Consider the following 24,679-nt stretch of genomic DNA (forward strand, 5'->3'; position numbering starts at 1 on the left):
GAGAAAGTTCACTGGGAACTTTTCCATGAAAGGATAACCACCTGAGCCCAGAGATCAATCTTAGCATCACTAAAAGTAAGAGATTCTAACATAACATCCCCATGATGAGGTTCAGCATCGAGTACACAGCACTATCCATGAAAAATCCTTGGCAAAAATGAATATTGAATTTGAATCCAATTCACCTGTAGATATAACCACCAGTCTACAAGATGACAGAGGATAGAAGCTCCAGTAAAATTATACCACAGAAAGTAATCAGCCAAACCAGAATGGAATTTTTTTTAAAAACTGTTTTAGGTTAAAAGAGATACCACCTAGTAATATAATAAAGGAAATACACCAAGAGGGGCTAATTAGTTGGACCCTAATTCAATCAAGCCAACTGTAGTAAGACATTATGAGACAATCAGGGATACTTGAATGTGGACTGGCTATTATATTATATTAAGGAATTATTTATTAATAAATTTGTTAGATGTTATAATGGCATTATTAGGAAGATAATGTTATTTTCTCAGGTGTATTCTAAAATTTTAGTAGTGAGATCAAATCATGTCTCAGATTTGCTTCAAAATACTATACCAAAAAGGGAGGAATAAATGAAACAAGCATGACAAAAAAAATCAATGGTTAGTAAAGCTAGGTGATGGATGGGGGTTCATTGTGCTCTTTACTTTTATTTAGACATCTTCATTTAAATATTTTAATAATGTTTAGGTGTGCTTCCCCTTAACTGGCTTGATTTACATAAAGGTTTTAACATATTGTACTCATTTTCTTTAATCCTTTATCTTACATCTCTTTTAGACAAATGTGTGTGAGAGCCAAGTAAACATTCTGTCCACTTCCACATCCTCATCCCTACCCTTCCACAACTACACTAGTCGCAGAAAAGAGTCCCTCTATCTACCCATGAAAAGCCACCTGTACAACCATCCTCCTTTCAGACACCCACCAGTGAGAAGCTCTGGACACCGCCTTCCTCCTTCACCACCCTGCTCCCAGTTCCCTAAGGGGCCCCCAAGCTCCCAACCTGATTGGAAGGTGATCTCACTGAACATCATCCAGGTGTCAGCAAAATGGTATTGGCACTTGATGGCACTGGCCATGCGGTGGTGGAGGGGCACCGTGACGAACCGAGCACTGGGGTTGACGTCATCCAGGACAAGGGGGAAGGAGACAGCGTTAGGTTCCCATTCATTGGCTTCAGAGCGAAAGTAGCACTGTACCTCCTTAAAAATCTTCACACCTTTAGCAAACATGTTGTTGCAGTGGACCTGGCAGAGAAAGAGGCATGTGAGTGACAGGGTGACCCTGTTGGGTGGCACTGGGGACACAGTGCAACCTAACCCAGTAAGATCTTAGACCTGCCAAATCGCTCTGAACACCACCCTTGGTGAATAATTGGTGCTCTGCAGTCTTGCATTTTTCCCTTCTAGGAATCTCACAGTGGCAGTGATACCTTATAAAACCTGGGCTGCTACCCCAGTCACCTCTTTGCAATTGCGCTCCCCTGGCTACCTCACTGCACGCTGCTGGGAGTAGTGTCCTTATCTGTTAAATGAGGGCTGGACCAGCATCCTCTCAGTTCCTTCCTTGCCCTTAACACTCTCTGCTCTATAACCCTCTCAACCACTCCAATCCTCTCAACCATGGCTGCTATCTGCCCAGAATGGAGCTACTCTGAACTACTTTCTCCTATGTACATTCCAAAGCCAGTACACTTCTTTCAACAGGTTTAGATGAGAAACCTGAAATAATACACAATCCAATATAATTTCATCTTTCTCTTTAGAAATCTCATTTCGACTGCCGGGTATTAGCATTTGTCAGCCAGAGACACAGAACTTAATTATCTCTCTTAATTAAATTCAGTTTAGGTAAAGCCATTCTGATGAGAGCATCAAATCTTCCTCATAGATATTTTCTGAGATGAGAAAAGAAGGCCTTTAGGAAGGTAGCTTTTTTGTTGTACCTTCCTTGGGATGAATTAACAGTTTTAGTTTATTGAACACACGTAAATGGAACAAGGTTAAGAACAAAATCAAAGAAATACCAACTACAGCTTCAATAGATTTTTCAGATGTTTTGAAATCTGCAAAGTGTTGGATAAGTAGCCTGTGGGGAAGGTAATAATCTTTCCTATGGATGTTTAGGGAATCCTTCTAGAATGCAAGTAAATAGCATAGGATTTCATTCTCCTGTGGACTTAATATATTTATGTAATAAATAGAATATATTTAAAATTGCATTTATATATATGTTTCAGAATCTCTTTCAATTTATTTTTTCTTGATTTGTATTATAAAATTTTTTCTATTTTATATTTTTCCAAAGAATAAGCTCTTGGATTTATGATCATTTCTATAGTGTTCTGACTTTAATTAATTAGTTTATGCATTTATCTTTGATGTTAGACTGATGAACCTAGTGGCAGGGCAGGAATAAAGACGTAGAAATAGAGAATGGACTTGAGGACACGGGGTAGGGGGGAAGGGGGAAGCTGGGGCAAAGTGAGAGTAGCATCGACATATATACACTACCGAACATAAAATAGATAGCTAGTGGGAAGCAGCAGCATAGCACAGGGAGATCAGCTCAGTGCTTTGCAATGACCTAGAGGGGTGGGATAGGGAGGGTGGGAGCAAGGCTAAAGAGGGAGGGGATATGGGGATATATGTATACATATGGCTGATTCACTCTGTTGTACAACAGAAACTAACACAGTATTGTGAAGCAATTACACTCCAATAAAGATTTAAAAAAAAATAATGAAGAACGTATTCAGTACCATGAATTTTATCCAGTGTAGTTTTATATGTATCCCATTTGTTTTGATATATGTAATTTTTCATTTTCTACATGTTCTGTGGATTTGCTTTTCTTTTAAATGCTGTATTTTAACTATAATCAGGGCAGGGAGGGAAATAGGCAGTACTTTGCCTAAGAAGCAAAAAACTACTCTCTAGAAGACTTCAGTGACCTGAAAGTCGTCTTTTACTTTTCATTTGTCTCAGAAAAATTAAAATATGGTAGACACCTGCTTGGCCTGCTAATCCTGAGAAAAGTAGCTCTGAGTCAGCTCCTGAGAGGTTTCTGGCACCTTCTAAATGCAGACATATGCTTTTGAATAATTTTGACCTGTGATAAACTAGTTAAACAGGATCTGCTGGGGACTCAGGAAGATCAAAGTCAATTGAGCAAATATGGGGACTTTATGGGGACTTTAAAATACATTTCATTATTTGTGTGACTAGAACTTCTCCCAATGATATATAATGAACTGATACACATGTTCATAGGTACATATTGGGTATACACATTATTCAGCAATACAAATAAATTTTTCCTTGAAGCATACACAGTTTTGTTACTGTGCATATTTCCCTCCCCCCCCCATAAACCTGTAAAGAATAATGTGTTAACACACGATTGCACACACATTTTACAACTTCCCAAGAGCCATTTATGAGCAACACACTGGCAGATTGGGTATGTGTTGATCTTTCTGTTCTCATCATTTAACTAATAGCTATTAATTCAACTAGGAGATATTATCATCTTAACATGTGAGTGTGATATAGTAGACATGCATTTTCTTTTTGACTCCAGGTTTGTGCCAAGAATAACAAATTTTTATTTACTGGGAATGATACAGTTTCCCTTCTTCAGGGTCCCCATGTCATTCTACATACCTTCTTTTGCAAATAAATAGTGTCTTCCCCCACTGAACTGCAAATTGCCCCAAGGTAGGGACCATTTCTTATTCATCTGTTTACCCCCGGAACCTAGAATTCAGCTTTAACATCTCATCTGGTCACTTTTTGCATGGGCTTTTCTTCCATTCCTTTCTCTCTGAAACATACTTGGGATTGAGTAAGAGAAAAGGAAAAACGATCATTTGAGCTAAGTATCAGGAAACTCACCATACCAACAGAGAGGTCCTCAACCCTTACATCCAGGGTAGGCTCTCCTGAAAGGCCCTACCCCAGAGAAAATGGAAATCAGGCCTTAAGTCCCCTCCTCCGGTTCTTCTCATGGTCTGCACTTAACTCTCCCCAGAGCACACCCAGTCTGGGCTTTTCCCAGGTCTTTCAGCTTCCATCCAAGTACTCAATGAAATTTACCTACTCACTCTTAACTACTCTGTAATAATTAACTGATAAAATAACTTCTGCTATTGCATTTAAGACATTAATTTTTTTTTTATTGTTTTACTCTCCCTGAGGTAAAATACTTGCATTTTAATACAGACTTCTGGGTGATGGTGTTTCAGAAAAAAGAAACAAAAAACCTAATAATTTACATTTGAGGCCTTAGAAAAGACTTGGGTTAAAATGACCTCACCTCACCCTTGAATCTCACTCATTGGATAACCAACTCCTCTGACCGGGCAAAGAGTCACGGAGGTCCCACAGAGAAGACAAACTGAAACCCTGGGCCTGAGGTCTAGAATCCGGATGGTGGCCCAGCCAGGAGTCACAGCAATTCCTCCTGTCTGGCCCCAGTCCTTCTTCAAGTTTCTGTTTATAGTTAGGAAAATACTATTATATTTTCAGTGTCTTATTGATGTTCATCATATCTCCTCCTCCTTCTACCCAGGTGGCAGAGATATTTATAACCATAAATGGCTAGAGTAGGCAATAAAGGATATCATTTGTTGACTTGCAAACATTTACTGAGCCTGTATATATTAAGTGCCAGGCGCTTGGGTACAAAGATCAGAGAGCAGAGCCTGAGAAGGAGCTTGAGGTCTAGTAAGGGAACCAGACACATAGACAGATAAATGATAATAGATAGGAGACAAAGAACTCTGGGAACAGAACAGTATGGGATCTTCTGCCATGATTTCTTCGTGCTGTGGGCATGGAGGAAACACTCAGGGGTGGGAAGTGGTTCAAAATACAAAGCTCCTTCTTCTTCCATTGAGAATCAGAGCTGCAATGAGACACCCTTACTGATAAGAGCGTGTCCCCTCCCTGCAGAGTGCTGGGCAGGGCCATGGAATGACTTCCAAGGGCCCTCGTCACTACTGCCTTTGTGGGCCACTCCCTCCACAAAAAATATGTTAAAATTATATTTTACAACTCTTTTGTTAAAAAGGTAATAACTTTCGACGTTAAAGCTCATTTCTTTTACTCTGACAGTAAAAGAAGTTAAACCATTTCCATAGGCCTTACAAGTATCGTGGGTCCCAGACACTGTGCCCACTTTGCATAATGGATATGTCCACTCTGGTGTTGAGACAACAACAGCGAAATACATTGTGAAACAGTGACCTAATCTAACATCCTTATTTACAAATGAAGAAGCAAGCCCAGAGAGATGAAGTGACTCAAGAAATGCATGCAGCTAGTTAGCAGCAGAATATGTACTTGAATGCCATTCTGCTGGCACCACCCTAGGGTTCTTTCCAGCATGCTTTTCCCTACACCATGATTTTGGCTTCTACGCCTAACTCCACTGACCTTCATAGTAGTAAAATTCCTGATGCGGTCAAACTCAAACATGATCTCGATGTAACCATTGGTGGCACTCTCATTTCTCCAGCCCACGTAGTCATAGCCTGGCCACACATGGTACTCATGGGTCTGGGTGAAATCATCCAGGCCAGACACCCCATCGGTCAACTGGCCCAGCCCTTCAGTCATGCTGCTCAAGCCAAAAGAGGAGAAGGAAAAGGGAGAGAGGAACCTGGAGTTAATTACATATTCATGGAAGAGCTTTTACCCAGTTTCTTCACCCCAGGTTTTGTAAGAGCTGATTATCTTGGAGGTTGAAGAATTATGAAAAATCCAATATATTTTGTAGTACTGACTCATTTATCCTGCATCAGTGGAGAACTAAGAATTTCATATAAATGAATTTTACAAAATATTTGATGCTTAACTCTATAATAGCAAAGCTTTTAAACACCTTTTTTTTAATCATTTTATATGAAAAGCTTTCTATGATCTATTATATCCTTACCTGCTCTTATATACTTAACATAACAAGTCTTTATATAATGATTCAATATTATCAAATGCATTTGACTAATTCATCCATTAATGAGTAAATGAATGAATGCACAGAACAAATACTACAGCAGATGGTGGCACTTGCTCATCACTAAATAAATGGTCCCAGAGCTGGTTGGAAACTTTTCTGACTCTCCTTTGACTGCATGTTGTCATTGTTCAGTGAATCAAATCCAGGGAAGCCAGTCATGCCTTCTTCTACCCCACATCTCCAACAACTTGCGTCGATATCAAACAAAAGGGGGAAAAAATAACTTCTAACAAATTTAAATACTGATTTATATTTAACTTTAATTACATTTGCAGAATACTAGACTCATAGAGTAAAATGTATGGACCAAATGAGAGTCTCAGGCACTGGATTTAGTTTTATTTTCTAGCTTGGCAGCCTTTTCACTTCCGAGTGTAAGGCTCTGTTTGAATGGCTGAGTTTGCCAGAAGCCTGACTGCTGGGTGGGATGGATGTGTATTGATGTTAATTTGACTACGTGAAGAACATAAAGAGACCCCCTTCCTTCTGTTTATGGAGGGACAGAACAAGAACCCATCGTGTGGAACTTCTCTCTCCTCAAGCTCTGGAAGATATGTCAATGAGTCTCCCAAATGAAGAGATTGGGATATTCACACTCAAGCAATAATCCATGTGACCCATGAGGTTATAGGCAGACCAATGTTATGTAAAATTTGTGAATTACCAAAAAAAAAAAAAAAGGATTAAGAGTGATTATGCCAGCCTTACAGATACATTTTTAAATATATTTGTTCATTGAAAAATGTTTGGCAAATTATAAAATTTGACTGGCCTTATCCACAGTGACCAGAGCCTGGATCTCCCTTCCAAGGTTTTGCCATCTTTTTCTTCTCTCTACAGATCAGAAGGCTAGGAGAACATAAGTTTACTTGCAATGAATATATTTCCCATTATCCCCAGAAAAATAAATCCCCATGAAAGTCTTCAGAAAAGCAGTACAAATTTAAAGGAATGCTTATTCAATTTCTCTTTCATCAAAATTTAATCAATAAGGAAAGAAACTTTCCCTGTTTACTTCATATACTTTAGAATTGTTAGAATTTCTATAACAGTATATATTACTTATAGAATTTTTTTAAATTTAAATAAGTAACTTTTGATACTATGACTATTTATTTCCTGAGAGCTTGAATTAGGTAACTCTGTATCTCATCACTTAGCCACCCCCCAGCTAGATAGCTCATGACCTCAATTATTAGGTGGAAGCTGACTGTGTCTAAATCTCTGTGATTATTTTGTTATTTTTCCTCTGGGGTTCATCCAGAGCCATATTTCCAGTTACCTGCCTTATTTCTCTATTTGAATGTCCTGTCAGTCCCTTGAACTTATATTCCAAACTGAATCCATCACCATCCCCTTCTAAACTAAGTCTTTCACCTAGGTTTCCCACTTCAGTCAATTATACTTCTCTTCCATATCCACTAAGAGTCCCTGGCACATGATAAGCATTCAAAATATGTTTGTTGAATGAATAAATGTCGTCTCCATTGTTTTACCTAGACTATTGTTTCATCTAACTCTTTTTCTCACATTATTGTCTTGCCCCCTGTATCCAATCAGACTACAAATGTTCCCTAAATGAGTATCTTTCTCATTCCCATTCCTACAGTCAGCATTATGGCCTGGGTCATTAATCCTTTTCATCTGACAGAATTTGAAATTAGAAAATATCCCCCTCATCTCCTCCCTTCCTATTCAAATCTAATCTTTGAATGCAGCTTGATTAATCTGTCTGAAGCACAGCTCCCATCATGTTCTTCCCCAGCTTTAAAAACCTTCAGTGACACATTGTGTTGATGATGTTCGTAAAGAAGAACTCCTCTTCCTCCCCTCTTCTTCCTGGCCCTGACATTCAAGTTCCTCCAAAATATGACAAAATCCGCCTTGCTATGCTTCTAATCTACTGCCTTGCTATGTAAATATGGCCCATGGTTAACTAAACTGCTGATCTTTCCCAGACATTCCCCTAAACTTTACAACCATGATTCTTTTGTCATCACGGTATTCCCTCTGCCTAAAATGCCATTTCAAGATTCTTTGCCTGTGAAAGTTCTACCCATCCTTTGGGGTCATTTCAGATTTCATCTATTCTATTACGTTTTAACTGGCCCTCCAATCAGATAATAACTTACATGTATATAGCACTTTATCTCTACAAAATGCTTTCCTTATATACTTTTTTTTAATCACTTCAGCCTCATAGCAAACAAATAATTTTAAGAGATGAATCCAGGTGTTTTCACTCCCAATGCTCTGTTTTCCTTCTATAGCTTCCTTGTTTCTTTGAATCCCAAAGCACTCATCGTGTATCTCTTACTCTTATGCTTGTATCATAGTAATTTATATCCCGGTTTAGTCCCCATTCCTAACTGTGAGCTTCTTAAAGGTAGAACCAATGACTTTATTATATTTGAATCCCTACCAAATTCCTTGCACATAGTAACAGTTGATTAGCAAAGACTTACTAAACTAAACTGAATTCAATTGATCTCTGATTTCCTCTGTGCCTTGAGTTGATGGCAGTTGGGTGTGGCTAAGTGAAATGATGCCAAGACAGATTATGTAAAAGGGGAAGAACAGTGACTAAGTAGATGGAAAGGAAGTGATTAGTAACAGAAGACCGGATGAGTCGGGCATGGAAGCTTCACACAAGGCATGGAAGCTGGAGGGCAGTAGTTTATTCTTCACACCTAAGACAATGGAAGTGCTGTAATTCCACACTCCTCTTCCTGAGACTCACTAATCTCTCTCTCAACCACCAGCAACCTCCATCATCTGGTGTGGACTTCACTATGGTCTAACCTCTCTGCCAGGCTCAATCTTTGCAGACAAAGATTAACCTAAGAGAGAAAAGTGTTGAAGTGGGGTAGAAGAAGAACGGCAAGACTTGGAGTGAATTGGGATAGGTGGGAACATCTCTCATCCAACCCTAAATTCATTCTGTATCTGAACATACTTCACCATGGCCCTCCCTTGGTTCATTTCAGGTATCCACTGGTCCTTCTGCTGTTCCAAGTTCTAGCTTCTGCTATAGTCGGGCCATTCTGGTCCTCATCCCTGATTCCCTTCCTCTGCTCTCTGCTACCTACCTCCTCTGCTCCAATTATCATCTCATCCTAGAATCTTTCCTTGTCTATTGTAAGCCTTAATAGTCTCCTTCTTTTCACAATTTCTAAAGCATTTACATTTCTGGGGTTCATTCTTTCTGAACTTCTTTATCCGTCCAGTTTATTATACTTGTAACTTCAAATCTTCTGTCCCTTTGTCTCCATAAGTAGGTTATTATTTGTGTCAGACCACACATCTTGTTTTGAGGGTCAAAAATTATGGCTACGGTACTTAGAGCCATACCACAAAGCTTAGCCCTTACTTTGTGTAATTTGTTGTTTTCCTTCTGATTACTTTGTCTTCCCAAACTAGGCTCTTAGTTCCTTCGAAATAAAGACTACATATTTTACTTCACCTAAATTTATCTCACAATGCCTAGTATAAGGGCTAAATAAACATTGGCTAGTTGACTGATTGAGTCCTTGATTATTGTTCCCAGGTCATGATGAAATATTATTCTCTTATGGTGGCCATTCCCCCACTCTGATGATTAAAGTTTCCCAGAATTTACCTGTACCCAACGGCCCCATCATAGACAGAATCGTTCAGATAAATGACGGAGCCTCCTGGTAGTACAAACTGCTGTCCAGCTGGAGCATTATAAGACACCAAGCCATCTGCCAAAGGAAACACAGATGTGTCAGTGCCTTTGGGAAGGAGATGCACCTGCTGCTCAGAACAACTATCCCAGGGAGCTACCTGAGGCTTCAAGACTGCAATCTTGAGCAATGTGTCCACCTAGGACTCAATCTGGGCACACAGGGAGTACTCCTCAGCATCAGTCAGCAAAGTGACTTGGAATACAGTATGCCAGGTGTGGGGCACCAAGCCCTGGGTGGATGAATAATATTCCTTTCTTTACTCTAACCAAGAGGGGATCACTTCTTGGTGGTTAGTAATTCTGGTGAAATTCTTGGTGAAAGTAATTCCTCTTTCTGATTTGATTGCCATTATTTCCCAGGGGCTGGGGTTTTTAATAAGGTCTACACGCTCTCTCTAGAGACCTACCTAGCCAGACACAGCCATAAAGCTCCACCCTCATGCACACATTCATGGAGTGATCAGTGACCGGGATAAAGCGGACAAATCTGGCCACGATGGGTGGCTCCAAGTCCTTTAGGAAAATGTCATAGGGGTTACTATTTCCATCCAGCACCTGAGGAGAGATAAGAGAAAGAGTGAGAAGATGCTATGAAGTTATGCTGACTCTTCTTCATTCCCCAAGACATTATCTCTTTGATGGAACCTCTCCTTTTAATTCAAGGAGCAGAATGTATCCATTCAGCAGCCTTGCTATCCCTATGTGTGCCCCCCACCCCACCCTCCTTCATCTTGGGTTACACATTTACAAGGGCATCCCAGGTCTGCGGACACACATACCTACATAGACAACCTGTGTACTTCCTCTTCTAGCCTAAGTCAAAATATGGTCCCAGACATCCCAGGGTCTGGATGTGTCTTCTTCTCACCTGTTTCCCATGCCGGTTCCGCCAAGAGATCCAGCGAGTGCCATCCCGACTGTAATTGATCTTGTACATGGGGGCAAACTCAATGCCATGGCCCCCTGCATGGCGCCCCTGGGTTCCCACCAGAGTGATAAAGTGCAGGGTGTGCAAGTCAATCTGCAGAAACTCCTTCAGGTCATCAGGTTCCACCGGAATCTCAGGACACCAGGCTCCGTCCCCTTCTTCTGAGTCCAGCCTTGATTGATGAGGGTTGGGGGTAGAGGAAGGAACCACGAAACCACAGAGTTATTTACCAGTCCCCAGCAAGCAGCTGCCCAGTGCTGAAGAGAGAGAGCAGGCTGGCAGTCCAGTCCAGATGGACTTTTTGGGCTCTCCCTACCAGTCTGACTGTCACCACAGTACCCACTTGTGGTCAGTTCCCTCTTCCTGGGGCACCATGAAACCCAGAAAGACAGTCACCACCAGGGAGCTAGAGGCCTTCAGATGACATGGAGCCTTTATTTCCCATCCTGATTTAGAGATCTCAAGGTAGGTCCTATGCAGTGAAACACTTCTTACCCTCTATTCCCCACTGAGTTATTTTACCACCCTCACCCCCACCCCCCATTTTCAGTCTCAGCATAACAAGACTAACCACTCCTTGCCTGGATATCAAGTTATAAGAGTGGGGAGGGAGGAATCATAAGATCTGCAGTGTGGGTTGTGTAATGTAGTGGAATTTTAACCAGCAGGGCGAGCATGGCAGCTCAGCAAAAAACCATGGAAACCTATGGTGAAAGTGAGGGGTAAGAGTATGTCAGGGAATAGTAAATAATCTGGTTTCATTTTACTACCTCCAGGCTGAGCTACCCACAAACAAAACTGTGAAATCATTATAAGGCTTATTTTGGGACGCTCTTACAGGAATGTGCCTTCTCTCACAGACGGCACCTACTCATTGTTGCTCCCTTCCAACCCCACCAAACTTCACTCTAATCTTTCATACACTAAGACAGAAATCATGGAGAAGGTTTACAGGATTGCTTTTCCTATGGATGATTCCATTTTAACAGAAATCAATGCTTTACACCAAAAGAACTAGATTCCAGGAAGAAGGTTACTTCCTAAAAGCTGAATCGTTTTTGACAATAATTTTTGACAAGCAATAGTTTATTGCTTTAAAGGACCCCTGATATTAGACCACAAGAAACCCAACATACTTTGTTTATGGATGAGGGTGGCCCTTCTATGTGAGGTATCCTTGAGAGGAGAGAAGAAATTGTTGGATGCCTCAATGTCTATTTAAGGCCTTGATGCCTTGCACTGTGATTGATGTTTCACAGACACCCATTGAGAAGAGGACCGCGTCTCCTAACTCTCAGTGACCTACCCAATCTGCACTTTTCCATATGTACCACTGTAGTCCACTGCCTGCAGTAGCTCATGGTGAAAACGTGAGATAAAGCAAGTGCACTGCATATCAATAAGCCGATCTGCTGTGGGTGGTGTGGCTCTAGGGCCCCTGTGGTTAGGGTGAGGTTGCTAGACCAGCACGTGCTGCCAGGCCCCAAATTCTCTGCCTGAAAACATGCAGAGCAGGTCCACTTTGATGTCCTTCCCCCATTCCCACCAGCTCCCACCAAGTACCATGCTTCTTCCTTAGACCCTTGAGTCAGTAATTCTGTCCAACCCAGAGCTCAGGTTTTCTTGAGGCATCCATTCTCACCTTCCATATTTGGCAGCTGTGGACTCTGACCACTGACTAGAAGCTGTGATGTCCTCATCTGGAATGTGGCCTCCTGACATGCCCAGAGGATAGCGGCATATGGCTGAACCAAGAGAAACCAAAGAGAAAAGAGAGGAAATCCTTTTATTTTATTTTCAGAGACCCCCAGCTAGAAGGCAATTGATTATTAGACAGGAAAGAGGGACTAGGCCCCTCTATGACCCCAGTTTGACCACTATGACTCTCTGAGCCTTTTCTTCCTGGTCCTGTCTCCAAACTTATTAGTGTTCAATTTTCTAAGCATTGAACCTCAGCCAACTTTATCTTTTGGTCCAAACTCTGACAATACTGTTATGTGCTGATTTATTCTTTTATTTGGTAATAACTCTATGACCCATCCCCATTTCCTTATTAGCAGACATGCATTTCTAATCAGTTTCCCAACAGTGGTGAGTCGTCCTCATAATCACTAGGTACCTTTTATGATCCATAGCATTTTCTTTTCCTAGATAACTGATTTCATGAAACTATGGAGCAGAGCTAAAAAAAAAAAAAAAAAAAAACTCTCCTATAAAGGTACTGAACACACAGCTTTGGCCCCCATTGGTACCATGTTTTGGACTCTGGTTAAAATTAATAACCTCTGGAATTGGACATCCTCCTCCATCCAAGATAGAGTAATAAAGACCAGATTTATTCTCCTGGGTGAAACAACCGGAAAACAGGAATAGTATATGAAAAATTGGATTTCAACATAATGAATATCAGACAACAAAGGGCAGCAATCCCTGAGAGACAGGAAACAAAGAAGATGAACTCCACAACTGCAAAAGCTTACTTCCATGAGAGAACGTCCAGCCTGTAGCACAGTGAGTGAAAACTCAGGCAGAGGCTGGAGGATTCCCTGAGCTCAGAAGACAAAGGTAAGAGTCTGTAGAGGTCAAGGGGACTAGAGCTCTTAGGACATAGGATTGCCGATAAAATACAGGATCCCTGGCTAAATTTAAATTTCAGATAAACAATGAGTAATTTTTTAGTACAGCTATGTCCCATGCCAAAAAAAAAAAAAAAAAAAAAAAGAATACCAGGCTTTAAGAGAAGCAGAGAAATAGAACCTATAATAAGAAAAATAAATAAATCAGTTGAAACTGATTCAGAATTAATATAGAAGTTAAATTAGAAAAGAAGAACACCAAAATAGTTATAACTGTGTTGCATATGTTCAGAAATATAAGGGGAGCTATAGAGGATAGAGAAAAGAGGTAAATCAAATTTCTAGAGATAAAACTTGAATGAGTGAGATGAAATGCACTGTATGGGATTAAAAGCAGATTACATATTGGAGGAAAAAAAATAGGAACATAAAGACAACTATAGAAACGATCCAAAATGAAACAATGAAAGAAAAGAGAATCAATCAATCAATCAATAAACAAAAAGCAGAACATCAGTAAGATGTGAAACAATTTCAAACATCTAGATATACATGTAAATGGATACCTTGAGAAAGAGGAGGGAGGAAGACAGAAAATTATTTGAATAAAAAATGGTGGAAAATTGTTTTAATTTGATGAAAATTATAAACCCAAGAAACTTAACAACCTGAAGCACAAGAAACATGAAGAAAACTACACTACAGTATATCATAATCCAATTGCTTACAGCAGATAATAAAGAGAAAAATTTTAAAGCATCTAGAGGAAAAGGACACATTATGCAATGAGGACCAAAGATAAAGATGACAGCAAATTTCCCAAAATGGCAATTACATGGTAAATATATAAGATGATTTTTAATGTTATTTATATCTCTTTAAGTGGTAATTGGCTATTTAAACAAAAATAATAACAACATATTGTGGTGTTTACAACATACACAAAAGTAAAATGCATGACAACAATAGCATAAAGGCTTAAAGGGAAAAATGGAAGTTATCTTGTTGAAAGGTTCTTATACTCTATGTGAAGTGGTATAATATCACTTGAAGATAGACTTTACTTAGTTAAAGATGTATACTGCAAACCCTAAAGCAAGCACTAAAGTAATATTTTTTAAAAGACTTATAGCTAATAAGTCAAGAAAAGATAAAACAGAATCATTAAAATTCAATTAATTGAAAAGAAGTCAGAAGAAAAGGAAACAAAGAGCACAGGACAAATAGAAAACAAATAGCAAGAATATAGATATTAAGTTAATCACATAAAAACTTCCATTAAATATAAATGGTCTATATACCCTAATTAGAAAGTAGAGATTGTCAGATTGGACTTTTTTAAAAAAGCAAGTTTAAACTACATATGGTCTATGAGAAACACACTTTAAATATAAAAGCACAGACAAGTCACAAGAAAATATGGAAAAAATATACCATGAAAACTTAATCAAATGAAGGTGAAGTGGTTATATTAATACCGGACACAAAAAATTTCAAGACAAGGAATAAAGATGGTGTTTCACAGTGATAAAGGGGCTAGTTCATCAAGAATACATGACAGTCCTAAATACTTATGCATCTAATAAGAGTTTCACAACAAATGAAGCAAAAAAAAAAATTACAAAATAATGGACAAATCCACAATTGTAGTTGGAGATTTCAATTATTCCTCAACTAACTTCTTTCCAAAGAAGACATATAGAAGGCTAACAGGTACATGAAAAGAGCTTAACATCACTAATCATCAAGGAAATGCATATCAAAACCACAGCAAGATAGCACACATCTGTTAGAACGGCTATTATCAAAAAGATCAGAAATTACAAGTATTGGCAAGGATGTGTAGAAAAGGGAATGCTTGTGCACTGTTGGTGGAAATGTAAGTTGGTGCAGCCACCATGGAAAATGATATGGAGGTTCCTCAAAAAATTAAAAATAGAATTACCATGTAATCCAGCAATTCCACTTCTGGGTATTTATCTGAAGAAAATGAAAACACTACTCAAAATGATATATGCACCCCCATGTTTACTGCAGCATTATTTACAATAGCTAAGTTATGGAACAACCTCAGTGTCCACTGATGGATGAACGGATAAAGAAGATGTGCTATATATACACATACATACCATACATATGGTTTATTTAACCATAAAAAAGAATGAAATCTTGCCATTTGTGACAACGTGGATGGATCTTGAGGGCATTATGCTAAGTGAGATAAGTCAGACAGAGAAAGACAAATATCATATGATTTCACTTATACGTGGAATCTAAAAAACAAACAACCAAAGGGAAAAAAAAAAGCTCATATATACAGAGAACAGATTGGTTGAGCCAAATGGGTATAGGGGATCAAAAGGGACAAACTTCCAGTTACAAAATAAATAAGTCACAGGGATGCAATGTACAGCATGGGACTTAATAATCTGTATTGCATATTTGAAAGTTACAAAGAGAGTAGATTTTAAAAGTTCTCATCACAAGAAAAAATTATTTTTGTAACTATGTATGGTCATAGATGTTAACTTAGGCTTATTATGGTGACCATTTCTCAATATATACAAATATAGGATCAATATGTTGTATACCTGAAACTAGTACACTGTTATACGTCAATTATAACTCAATTTTAAAAATTATATTGGAATTTCCAGATAAGGCAATAAGGCAAAGGAAAAAAATAGTAAAAGGCACCCATATCGGAAAGAAAGACATAAAACTGCCTTTAATTGCAGATAACAGGATCAGTTATGTAAGAAATCAGATGAAATCTACAAAAAAGCTACTACTAGAACTAAAAAATGAGTTTAATAAGGTTTCAGGACATAAGATCAATATACAACAATCAGCTGTGTTTCTATAAACTAGCGGTGAACAATTACAAGTTACAGTAGCATCAAAAATTACAAAATACTTAAGGATAAACACGACAAAAGATGTGAAAGACCTGTGCACTAAAAACTACCCAACCCTGCAAAAAGAAATTAAAGATCTAAATAAGTGGAGATAATATACTACAATGTTCATGGGTCAAAAGAATCAATACTATTAAGATGTCCATTCTACCCAATCAAAGTCTCAGCAGGCATTTTTGTACAAACGAACAAATTGATTCTAAAAATCATATGGAAGCGCAAAGATCCCAGAATAGTCAAAACAACTTTGCAAAAGAAGATCAAAGAGAAAGAACTAACATCAGATTTTAAAACATTATAAAACTACAGAAATCAAGACAGTGGGATATTGGTATAAGATAAACAAACATACCAAAGAAACAGGAGAAAGTCCAGAAGTAGACCCATATATCTGTACACTGATTCTGTCCTGCAAGCCACTCACTCCTAGGCATTTGTCCAAAAGAAATAAAAGTGTAAGTCCATACAAAGACTTAGGAGTGTCCTTAACAGCTTTATTTGTAACAGACAACGCAAATTGGGAAACAATCATATGTCATCAACAGGTAAATGGATAAACATATTGCGATATATCCATGCAGTGAAATACTACTCAGCAGGGCTGGGATTAGAACAAAGCAAGTGAGGTGCTTAGGGTGCAAAATATAAGGAGGTGCCCACTCCCAGGGTCATGGAAGTCCCAGTTCTGCCTTTGCAGGATCTTGAGGGTGAGCACCTGCTTGCACTTTGCACCCTAGGCACCTCCCTTGCCTCACCCTAGTCCCATCTCTGCTACTCAGTAATAAAAAAGAATACTCTATTGATACATGCTACAACACAGATAAATTTCAAAATAATTGTGCTGAGGGAAAGAAGAGTACGAACCAGGCAAAAAGAGTATATACCGTATGCTTCCATTTATATTGTATATTATACAATTCTAGAAAATGAAAACAAGTCAATCTACAGTGACAGAAAGCAGATCAGTGGTTACCTAGGGAAGGAAGGAGTGGGCAGAAGGAATTACAAGGGGACCCAAAGAAACTTTTGACAGTGATGGATATGGTCATAATCTTGATTATGGTGATGATTTCACAGGTTTATACATATGTCAAAACAGATCAAATTGTGCATTTTTAATGTGTGTAGTTTATTGTATGTCAATTATATGTCAGTGAAGCTGTTTTTCAAAAAGTAACCTCTGGGGTGGGATGATATATTGAGATTTTTATTTGTATATTTTCACGCCCCTTTCCAAAGCAGGTAGCCAAGGCCTTCCTGTTCCTTCGCCCCATGGGAGATTTATGTTTACTGGGCAGAAATAAGAAACTGCTTGAAGACTAATGGCTTCCTGGAAAGCCTGCCCTCATTAAGGGACCGTAGGATGAAGTAGAGGTGGCAGGAAGATGGGTGAGGTTTCCCTAGGCTAGAAGGAGACAAAGGTAGGCAACTTACAGGGCTAACAGGAACCAAGCTCCTTTCCTAGAAGTTCCCTGGAGAGGTAGCAAAACATCAAAGGGAAAATGGTTTCATGTGAGCATCGTGCCCAAGCTTGGCACAGAAACAGCCAAACTGCTGTCCCTGAAGAACATGGAGGGCTTGGAGAATAAGGATATCCGCTATAATCATGACAAGCTGAATGCAAGAAGCCCTTCTGTCCGTATCACACCTAGAAAAGCTCCTGGATTCTTGTCCAACCCTAGGAAAGGGAAGGATGACTTGAGTCAAGGGCCAGCTGACACTTTAAGAAACAGTATGATTAAGCAGAACCATATACAGGCAGCTTTGACAAGAAACATGGCCATATACCCAACTGAAACTCTTCTATGCTACTGTCCACTGCATTTTCCAAGTCAGATTTGAAAGCATCATTTTGCCTATTCTTGTCAAATGTATAATTTCTCCATCAGAGGTGATTGGTTCTGCAGATAATCATTATGCTTGAATCTGGGAGGTTCAGGAATGAAGCATCAGATTCTCAAAATCTGAAGTCTCTGGAATACAAAATTGAAGGGAGGAGTAAGGATGAGGAAATACTAATACAGGATCCCAATGAGGCCAAAATTACCAATGAGTGAGGTCAATGTACGTTTCAAAGTCACACACAGGGCACTGTCCTCTCTTCTGCTTCATCCCATCAGGCAGCAAAGGCCACGCCCTGACTAAAGTTCTGCTCTGGTCCCCTCCTCAAAGTTTTTCCTACATGTTGTTGCATGTGCTAAGTGTTTTAGCCCTTAGCATCAGTGACTTAATGGGCAAGGAGAGGCTTCTGGAGGCCTTTAACCCACACGCTACACGCCCCAGTCCAGTTTACCAGAGCACCTGCATTGGCATTTAGGACACAAGCCCAGCTACTGATAAAGTAGAACTTTGCTTTCCCTTTGCCACTGTCCCCTGTGTGTATATTTCCCTCAGGGACATCCTGGCGAGGGGGCCTCGCTCGCCACGGCAGACATTCCTGGCTCTTTTGGCTATCAGCCATGTCATAGAGTCCCCAATTGCCATCTTGACCCCTAAAATACAATTCTTCACAATTTGAAAAGTGCTGTCCAACTGCCTACCTCTTTTTTTAAAATTTTGCAGCACAGGAAATATAGCCAATATTTATAACGACTTTTTTTTTTTAATAAATTTATTTATTTATTTATTTTTGGCTGCATTGGGTCTTCGTTGCTATGCGCGAGCTTTCTCTAGTTGCGGTGAGCGGGGGCTACTCTTCATTGTGGTGCGCGGGCTTCTCAGTTGCGGTGGCTTCTCTTGTTGGGGAGCACGGGCTCTAGACGCGCAGTAGTTGTGGCACGAGGGCTTAGCTGCTCCGCGGCATGTGGGATCTTCCCAGACCAGGGCTCGAACCCGTGTCCCCTGCATTGTAGGCGGATTCCTAACCACTGCTCCACCAGGGAAGCCCGCCTACTTGTTTTTTACCCTCCCAGTAACCCGATGTGGTAGGGAGGGCATGTACTATTATTTTCAAATTGTATATGAGGAAACCAGCTGAAGTCCCATGGCTATTAAGCGATAGGGGTTTGACTTAGATCACATCTCTGAGTCCTAACCCAAAGTTTGTCCCAGTGCACCAGACTGCCCCGCTCTGGTTTAGCCAAAAGAATGACCGGAGGAAAGCTGTCTCTCCCAAGATGGCAGGATGCTGATGGCATCAGCAGCAGCTCAGCAGATCAGTAAGCGAGCTGCTCTCTGGCACCCTCCGTCCCTTGTGAAGCCAAAGTTCGTTCCCGAATCCAGTCCAATCTCAACATCACCCACAGCATGATAATCTACTTGTTTGCTTGTTGCTTACCAAATCCATGGTTTTAAAAATATCCTATTGTTATTCATTCATTCACCCAATGATTGGGGGGGGGGATTTTTATGCGGTTACAACAGCAAACAAAGCAAAGTGCCTTTCGTCACAGAGTTTACATTCTAGGGTGGGAGAGAAGACAATAAGCATGTAAAAATTTAATAGGGGAGGAGATGGTAAATGCTGTGAAGAAAATAAAGTACAGAAAGGGAATAGGTTCTCTTTTAACTAAAGAGATCAGGAAGACCTCTGAGATAAGCTGACTGAGCAGAGAGCTCAGTGAAGGAAGACAGCAAGCCAGGTGACTCCAGAGGGGAACGTGCTTTGTGTAAAGGGCACAGGAAATGCAAGGAAAGAGCGTTCTCGGCTGCTGGAGGTACAGCAAGGTCAGTGTACCTGCAGTGGAAAGACTAGCCTAAGTTATTATCTAGCACCCTCCTTTTGCAGGCTAATGAACTCATACTCAACTAAAGCAAGCATTTCTGAGGGAGGATAGTACCACTTCCAATAAATTTCTCCTTCCTCTGATTTGTGACATTTTCAACATCTCTGTTAGAGCAGTAGGTACAGACTGCTATGTAATATAATTATTTCTGTGAGTCCCATCTCCCCTACAGATGGCAAACTTTTGGAGGGAAAAATAAAAGGACTGTATCTTGTTTGTTTTGATTTCTTTTGTTTCTCAGTGCACATCTGGGGAGAGAATAGGTGCTTAAAAAACATTTATCGAAAACAGAAGGTAAACCTTTGAGATAGATATAGATCAGGAATAAGAAGAAAGTTGAGTAAAATATAGTCTCCCTACAAAGCTCATTCCCTAGCTTTTTCCATTTCAGCCAACTCCATTCTTCCAATGACTTGAGCCAAAAATCTTGAGGCCCATCCTTGACTCCTTTCATACTTCATATCCAGTCCATCAGGTGATAGTAAATCCTATTAGCTACTCTAAAAATATTCCTGTATCCCACCTACCTTTTGCAAATATTGTGCTACCAATCTAGGCAGATTCACTGTCCCCTATCACCAAGAAGAGAACAAGAACCTCCTACTGGCCTGCTTTTGTCCCATGTATCTACTAAAATGTAAATCAGATCATGTAACTCTTCTGCTCAAAGCACTCCATTAACTTCCCATCTCACTCATAATAAAATTCAAAATCCTTACACATCATCTGTGCCCTGAGTGTCCTGGACCTCGTTTCCACCCTACCCTTCCTGTCAGCCATGCTGGCCTCTTTGCTGTTCTTCTAGCACACTGTGTGCTTCTTCTTCAGAAATCTGCATTTATTGTTGAAGTATTTAATTTAATAACATAATAACCTTCGTAGGGTGGAGGAAAGAGAATTGGAATACCACATTTCCCTTTTTTTTTTCACATGCTAACATCTTTACAAATCTGAGTGCATCTTGCAAGCAAATAGTGAGTCATAGATAGTTTTGTTTTGTTTTGTTTTTTCCTTAGAGGCACAGAAAGTAATGATACATCTTAGAGTCAGCAGTTTCTTAAATTCGATGAAATATGGTAAGAATAGCATCCATTTAGAAGCATTTATCAAGTGCAGGCAACGAGATAAGAATTCTGTCACTCATTATTTCAAGTTTCCCACTTATTACCCATTTTACTAGTAAGAGTTTATATAACTGCCCAAGACCTTTCACTGAGGAAATACTAACTCAGATTAGAATCTGACTCTAGAGGCTGTGACCTCACTAAACTATACAACCTCTGAAAATCAAGTGATTTCAAATTCATTCCTGGCTCTTCCACTTAAACCAGCGGTCCCCAACATTTTTGGCACCAGGGACCGGTTTGATGGAAGACAATTTTTCCATGGATGAGGGGCAGGGAGGGGGTGGGGCGTGGGGGGTAGGGGGAACGGTTCAGGCGGTAATGCGACCAATGGTTCGGGCAGTAATGCGAGCAATGGGGAGCGATGGAGAGCGAGCAGCAGATGAAGCTTTGCTCACTCACCCACTGCTCACCTCCTGCTGTGCGGCCCAGTTCCTGACAGGCCGCGGACCGGTGCCGGTCCGAGGCCTGGGGGTTGGGGACCCCTGATTTAAACTATGCAGGATCTGAGCAAACTCCACACATCCTCTTTAGATCTCAGTTTCTTCCTGTGGAGAACAAGGGAGTCAGAGTAGACGTTCTCTAAGGCAGTGTTTCTCAAAAGCCAGTCCATGGACCAATTACTTTAGAATCACTTGGGGATGTTCTAGAATACATATTTATGAGCCTCCTCTTAGAGATTTGTTTTTGGCATATCTGAAGCTGAGCCCAGGAACCTACATATTTCTAAAGTCTCCCGGGTGATTCTGCTGTGCAACCACACTGCTCCCAGATCCCTCCCAGCCTGGACCCAGGATGATCCTCTGGGACTCCGCCAGACAGCCAGAGAAATCCTCATTCACAGTCCCACTGGGCTTTCATTCCTGGCTATCATGTATCTCTAGTCACTGAGCCATGAGTGTAATGAGAACTGCTTCCTGGAACATCTAAAGTAAACCAGAAATGGGGAAGGAGGGTCGCACGGGGTGAATCATGATCTTGTTGCAAAGAACTTCCCCACCAAGGCGCTGCTTATCCCGGGAACAGCAACCTAGAAGTTTCAACAGAGATGTTGCTGCTGTAGCTGCCTTCATGGAACATTTCAGTTCCATTATATTTCCCGGGCTCAGGGATCCTTTCTATTTTGTGTTCTAACTAAAGTCTTACAAGAACTTACCCTGTTTAACAGAGAAAGAGGAAGCGAGAGAGACTGAGATCCCACATAGGATACTCTCCTGGGTGTAAAGGAGTATCAGCTCCCTCCCGAAGGCTCTGTTCTCCTTATCTATCGCTGTGGTAGAGCCGTGGTCCTCAAAGTATGCTCCCAGGACCAGCAGCATCGCCATCACCCAGGAACTTGTTAGAAATGCAAATTCTCAGTCTCCATCCCAGTCCTACTGGATCAGACACTCTGGGGATGGGGCCCAGCAAGGTATGGTGTCGCCAGCCCTCCAGGTGACTCTGGTGCACAATCAAGTTTGATAATTAGAGGACCCGGGGGAGAAGACGAGGCTTCAGCTCTCCACATAAAAAAATGCAAATGTGTCAGAGCTCCCCTCGTCCTCAACCCCTCCAGCCCTTCCATCACACCGAAGCATCACACAGAAGGGTTTGAGCCGATTGTGTGTAGACAGCAGAGCGGCAACAACATTGACGAAAACTAGAAGGGCTCTCCCTGAGTCAGGAGCAGGGTCTCTGAACCTCTGCCTGGAGATGGATACAGTGTTATTGGAGAGGAGGAATTCAGGATGATAGGTGACATGTTACCCCTGCTAAGAGGCAATCAAGGGGTGAGATGTAAACTTGGCCTCTGAGAATCACTGGGCCCATCAGTAAATCCCACAAATTTATCACCTGCAAATTTCTTAAGTCCAGCTATTTCTCTCCTTCCCCACACCTCCTATGCAGGGCCCAACCTCCACCATCTCACATGTGGACAACTATAATGCCTTCTAGCTCTTCTTCCTGGTTCCCCTATTGTCCCTTCTCCATATAGTAGCACAGGTGAGCTTCATAAAGCCTTATCCTAACATAAACCTTCTAACAGCTTCTCATTCTTCTCAGGATAATGTGGCTTCATCTTGGGACATCCCAGATCTTTGCTCTCTATATTCCAGCACACTGGTCTTATTTCAACTTCACAATGACACAAAGTACCTTCCAGCCTCGAGGTCTCTCTAAACATGATGTACCCTTTGCCTGAAATGTTCTTCCTTTCCCCTCCTTTACCTACTAACTCCTGCTCATTCTCCAGCTCTTAGACCACGCCTCCCTTAGGGAATTCCTCTGAGCCCCCAGCTAAATTAGAAATCTCTGTTAAATGCTTATAACGCACTGCTTTTCCTTTATAGCACCTTTCACACTTGTAGAACAAATAATTGTTTAATTTCAGTCTCCCCACTAAACAGTACATGTTTTGAGGGCAGGATCCTGACTATCTTTCTCTCTGTTGTCTCTCTAGTTTCTAGTAGGGTGTCTGGCGTTAACTGAGTCCTCAATAAATATCTGTTGAAAAAGTGGTAAAAGAAGAGTTTTATGTTGTTTATTATTACAGAACTTAAAAACAAAGACCTGGGAAGTCAGAGAAGGATAGCCCCTACTAATGACATTTAACCAGGCAGCAGACATCTGAGACTTCCTTGTAAGCCTGGGCCATTACATATTTTATTGCAACCTATCATGGATTTATTCATGGATTTATTCATGGATTTGTTCATGGATTTATTTAACAAGTATATTTATTTAATGACTATTTGTGTATTTATTTAACAAATAAGGTTCTGCTCTGTGTAAGGTACTATTCTGAAGGTAGAGTAGTGAAGAAGATAGAGAAAATGATTTATCTCATGGACCTTACTTTCTGGTAGGGGAGACAGAAAAAAGGCAATAGATTTGCAACAATCAAATAGGCAATCAGGGCTTCCCTGGTGGCGCAGTTGTTAAGAATCTGCCTGCCAATGCAGGGGACACGGGTTCAAGCCTTGTTCAGGGAAGATCCCACATGCCACAGAGCACCTAAGCTTGTGTGCCACAACTACTGATCCTGCGCTCTAGTGCCAAAGAGCCACAACTACTGAGCTCGCGTGCCACAACTACTGAGCCTGCGTGCCACAACTACTGAAGCCCACGTGTCTAGAGCCCGTGCTCCACAACAAAAGAAGCCACGGCAATGAGAAGCCCGCGCACCGCAAGGAAGAGTAGCTCCCGCTCGCCGCAACTAGAGAAAGCCCGCGCACAGCAATGGAGACCCAATACAGCCAAAAATAAACAAATAAATTTAAAAAAAAATAGGCAATCAAATTGTCTATTTGACTATAGTTCTTATTAGCTATTACTATTTCAGGTAGTGTGACAAAACTATGGAAAACACTAAAACATGGTATGAGGATAAAAGTGATGGTGGGGAAAATGGGGGGGTTCTTTTAGGTAACAACCTTCGCCAGAGAGTTTCCATTTTACTTGTGCTTGTTTACCTGCTTATTGAAACTGTAAGCAATTTTGAGAATAGTAATCATATCAGATTCTTTCTTTTTCCCCTCACCATCTGCCAACACAGAGCACCATTAGATGCTCAACACACATTTGGCAAGTAAATAAGTAGACAAAGAGGTAGAGAGATGGGTAGATGGACAGAAGGATGAATGCAACAATGGATGAATGGAGTCT

The 24,679-nt window shown here is 40.6% G+C and overlaps 1 protein-coding gene across 3 annotated transcripts in view; it reads right to left on the bottom strand.

Annotated features, from left to right (window-relative positions):
• Window positions 1–24,679, bottom strand: part of DDR2 (discoidin domain receptor tyrosine kinase 2) — a 161,814-nt gene that overhangs the window by 24,630 nt on the left and 112,505 nt on the right. For all 3 annotated transcript variants that reach the window (XM_082405224.1, XM_082405225.1, XM_082405223.1), the window contains 6 exons: window positions 12,334–12,436; window positions 10,632–10,863; window positions 10,171–10,318; window positions 9,674–9,779; window positions 5,472–5,655; window positions 1,037–1,280 (listed from right to left, as the gene is read on the bottom strand). In XM_082405224.1, the coding sequence (XP_082261350.1) occupies window positions 1,037–1,280; window positions 5,472–5,655; window positions 9,674–9,779; window positions 10,171–10,318; window positions 10,632–10,863; window positions 12,334–12,436 (1,017 nt within the window). The remainder of the gene's footprint in view (window positions 1–1,036; window positions 1,281–5,471; window positions 5,656–9,673; window positions 9,780–10,170; window positions 10,319–10,631; window positions 10,864–12,333; window positions 12,437–24,679) is intronic.

This window comes from Balaenoptera borealis, assembly GCF_965194805.1.
Source record: "Balaenoptera borealis genome assembly, chromosome: 1".
Lineage (NCBI taxonomy): Eukaryota > Metazoa > Chordata > Mammalia > Artiodactyla > Balaenopteridae > Balaenoptera > Balaenoptera borealis.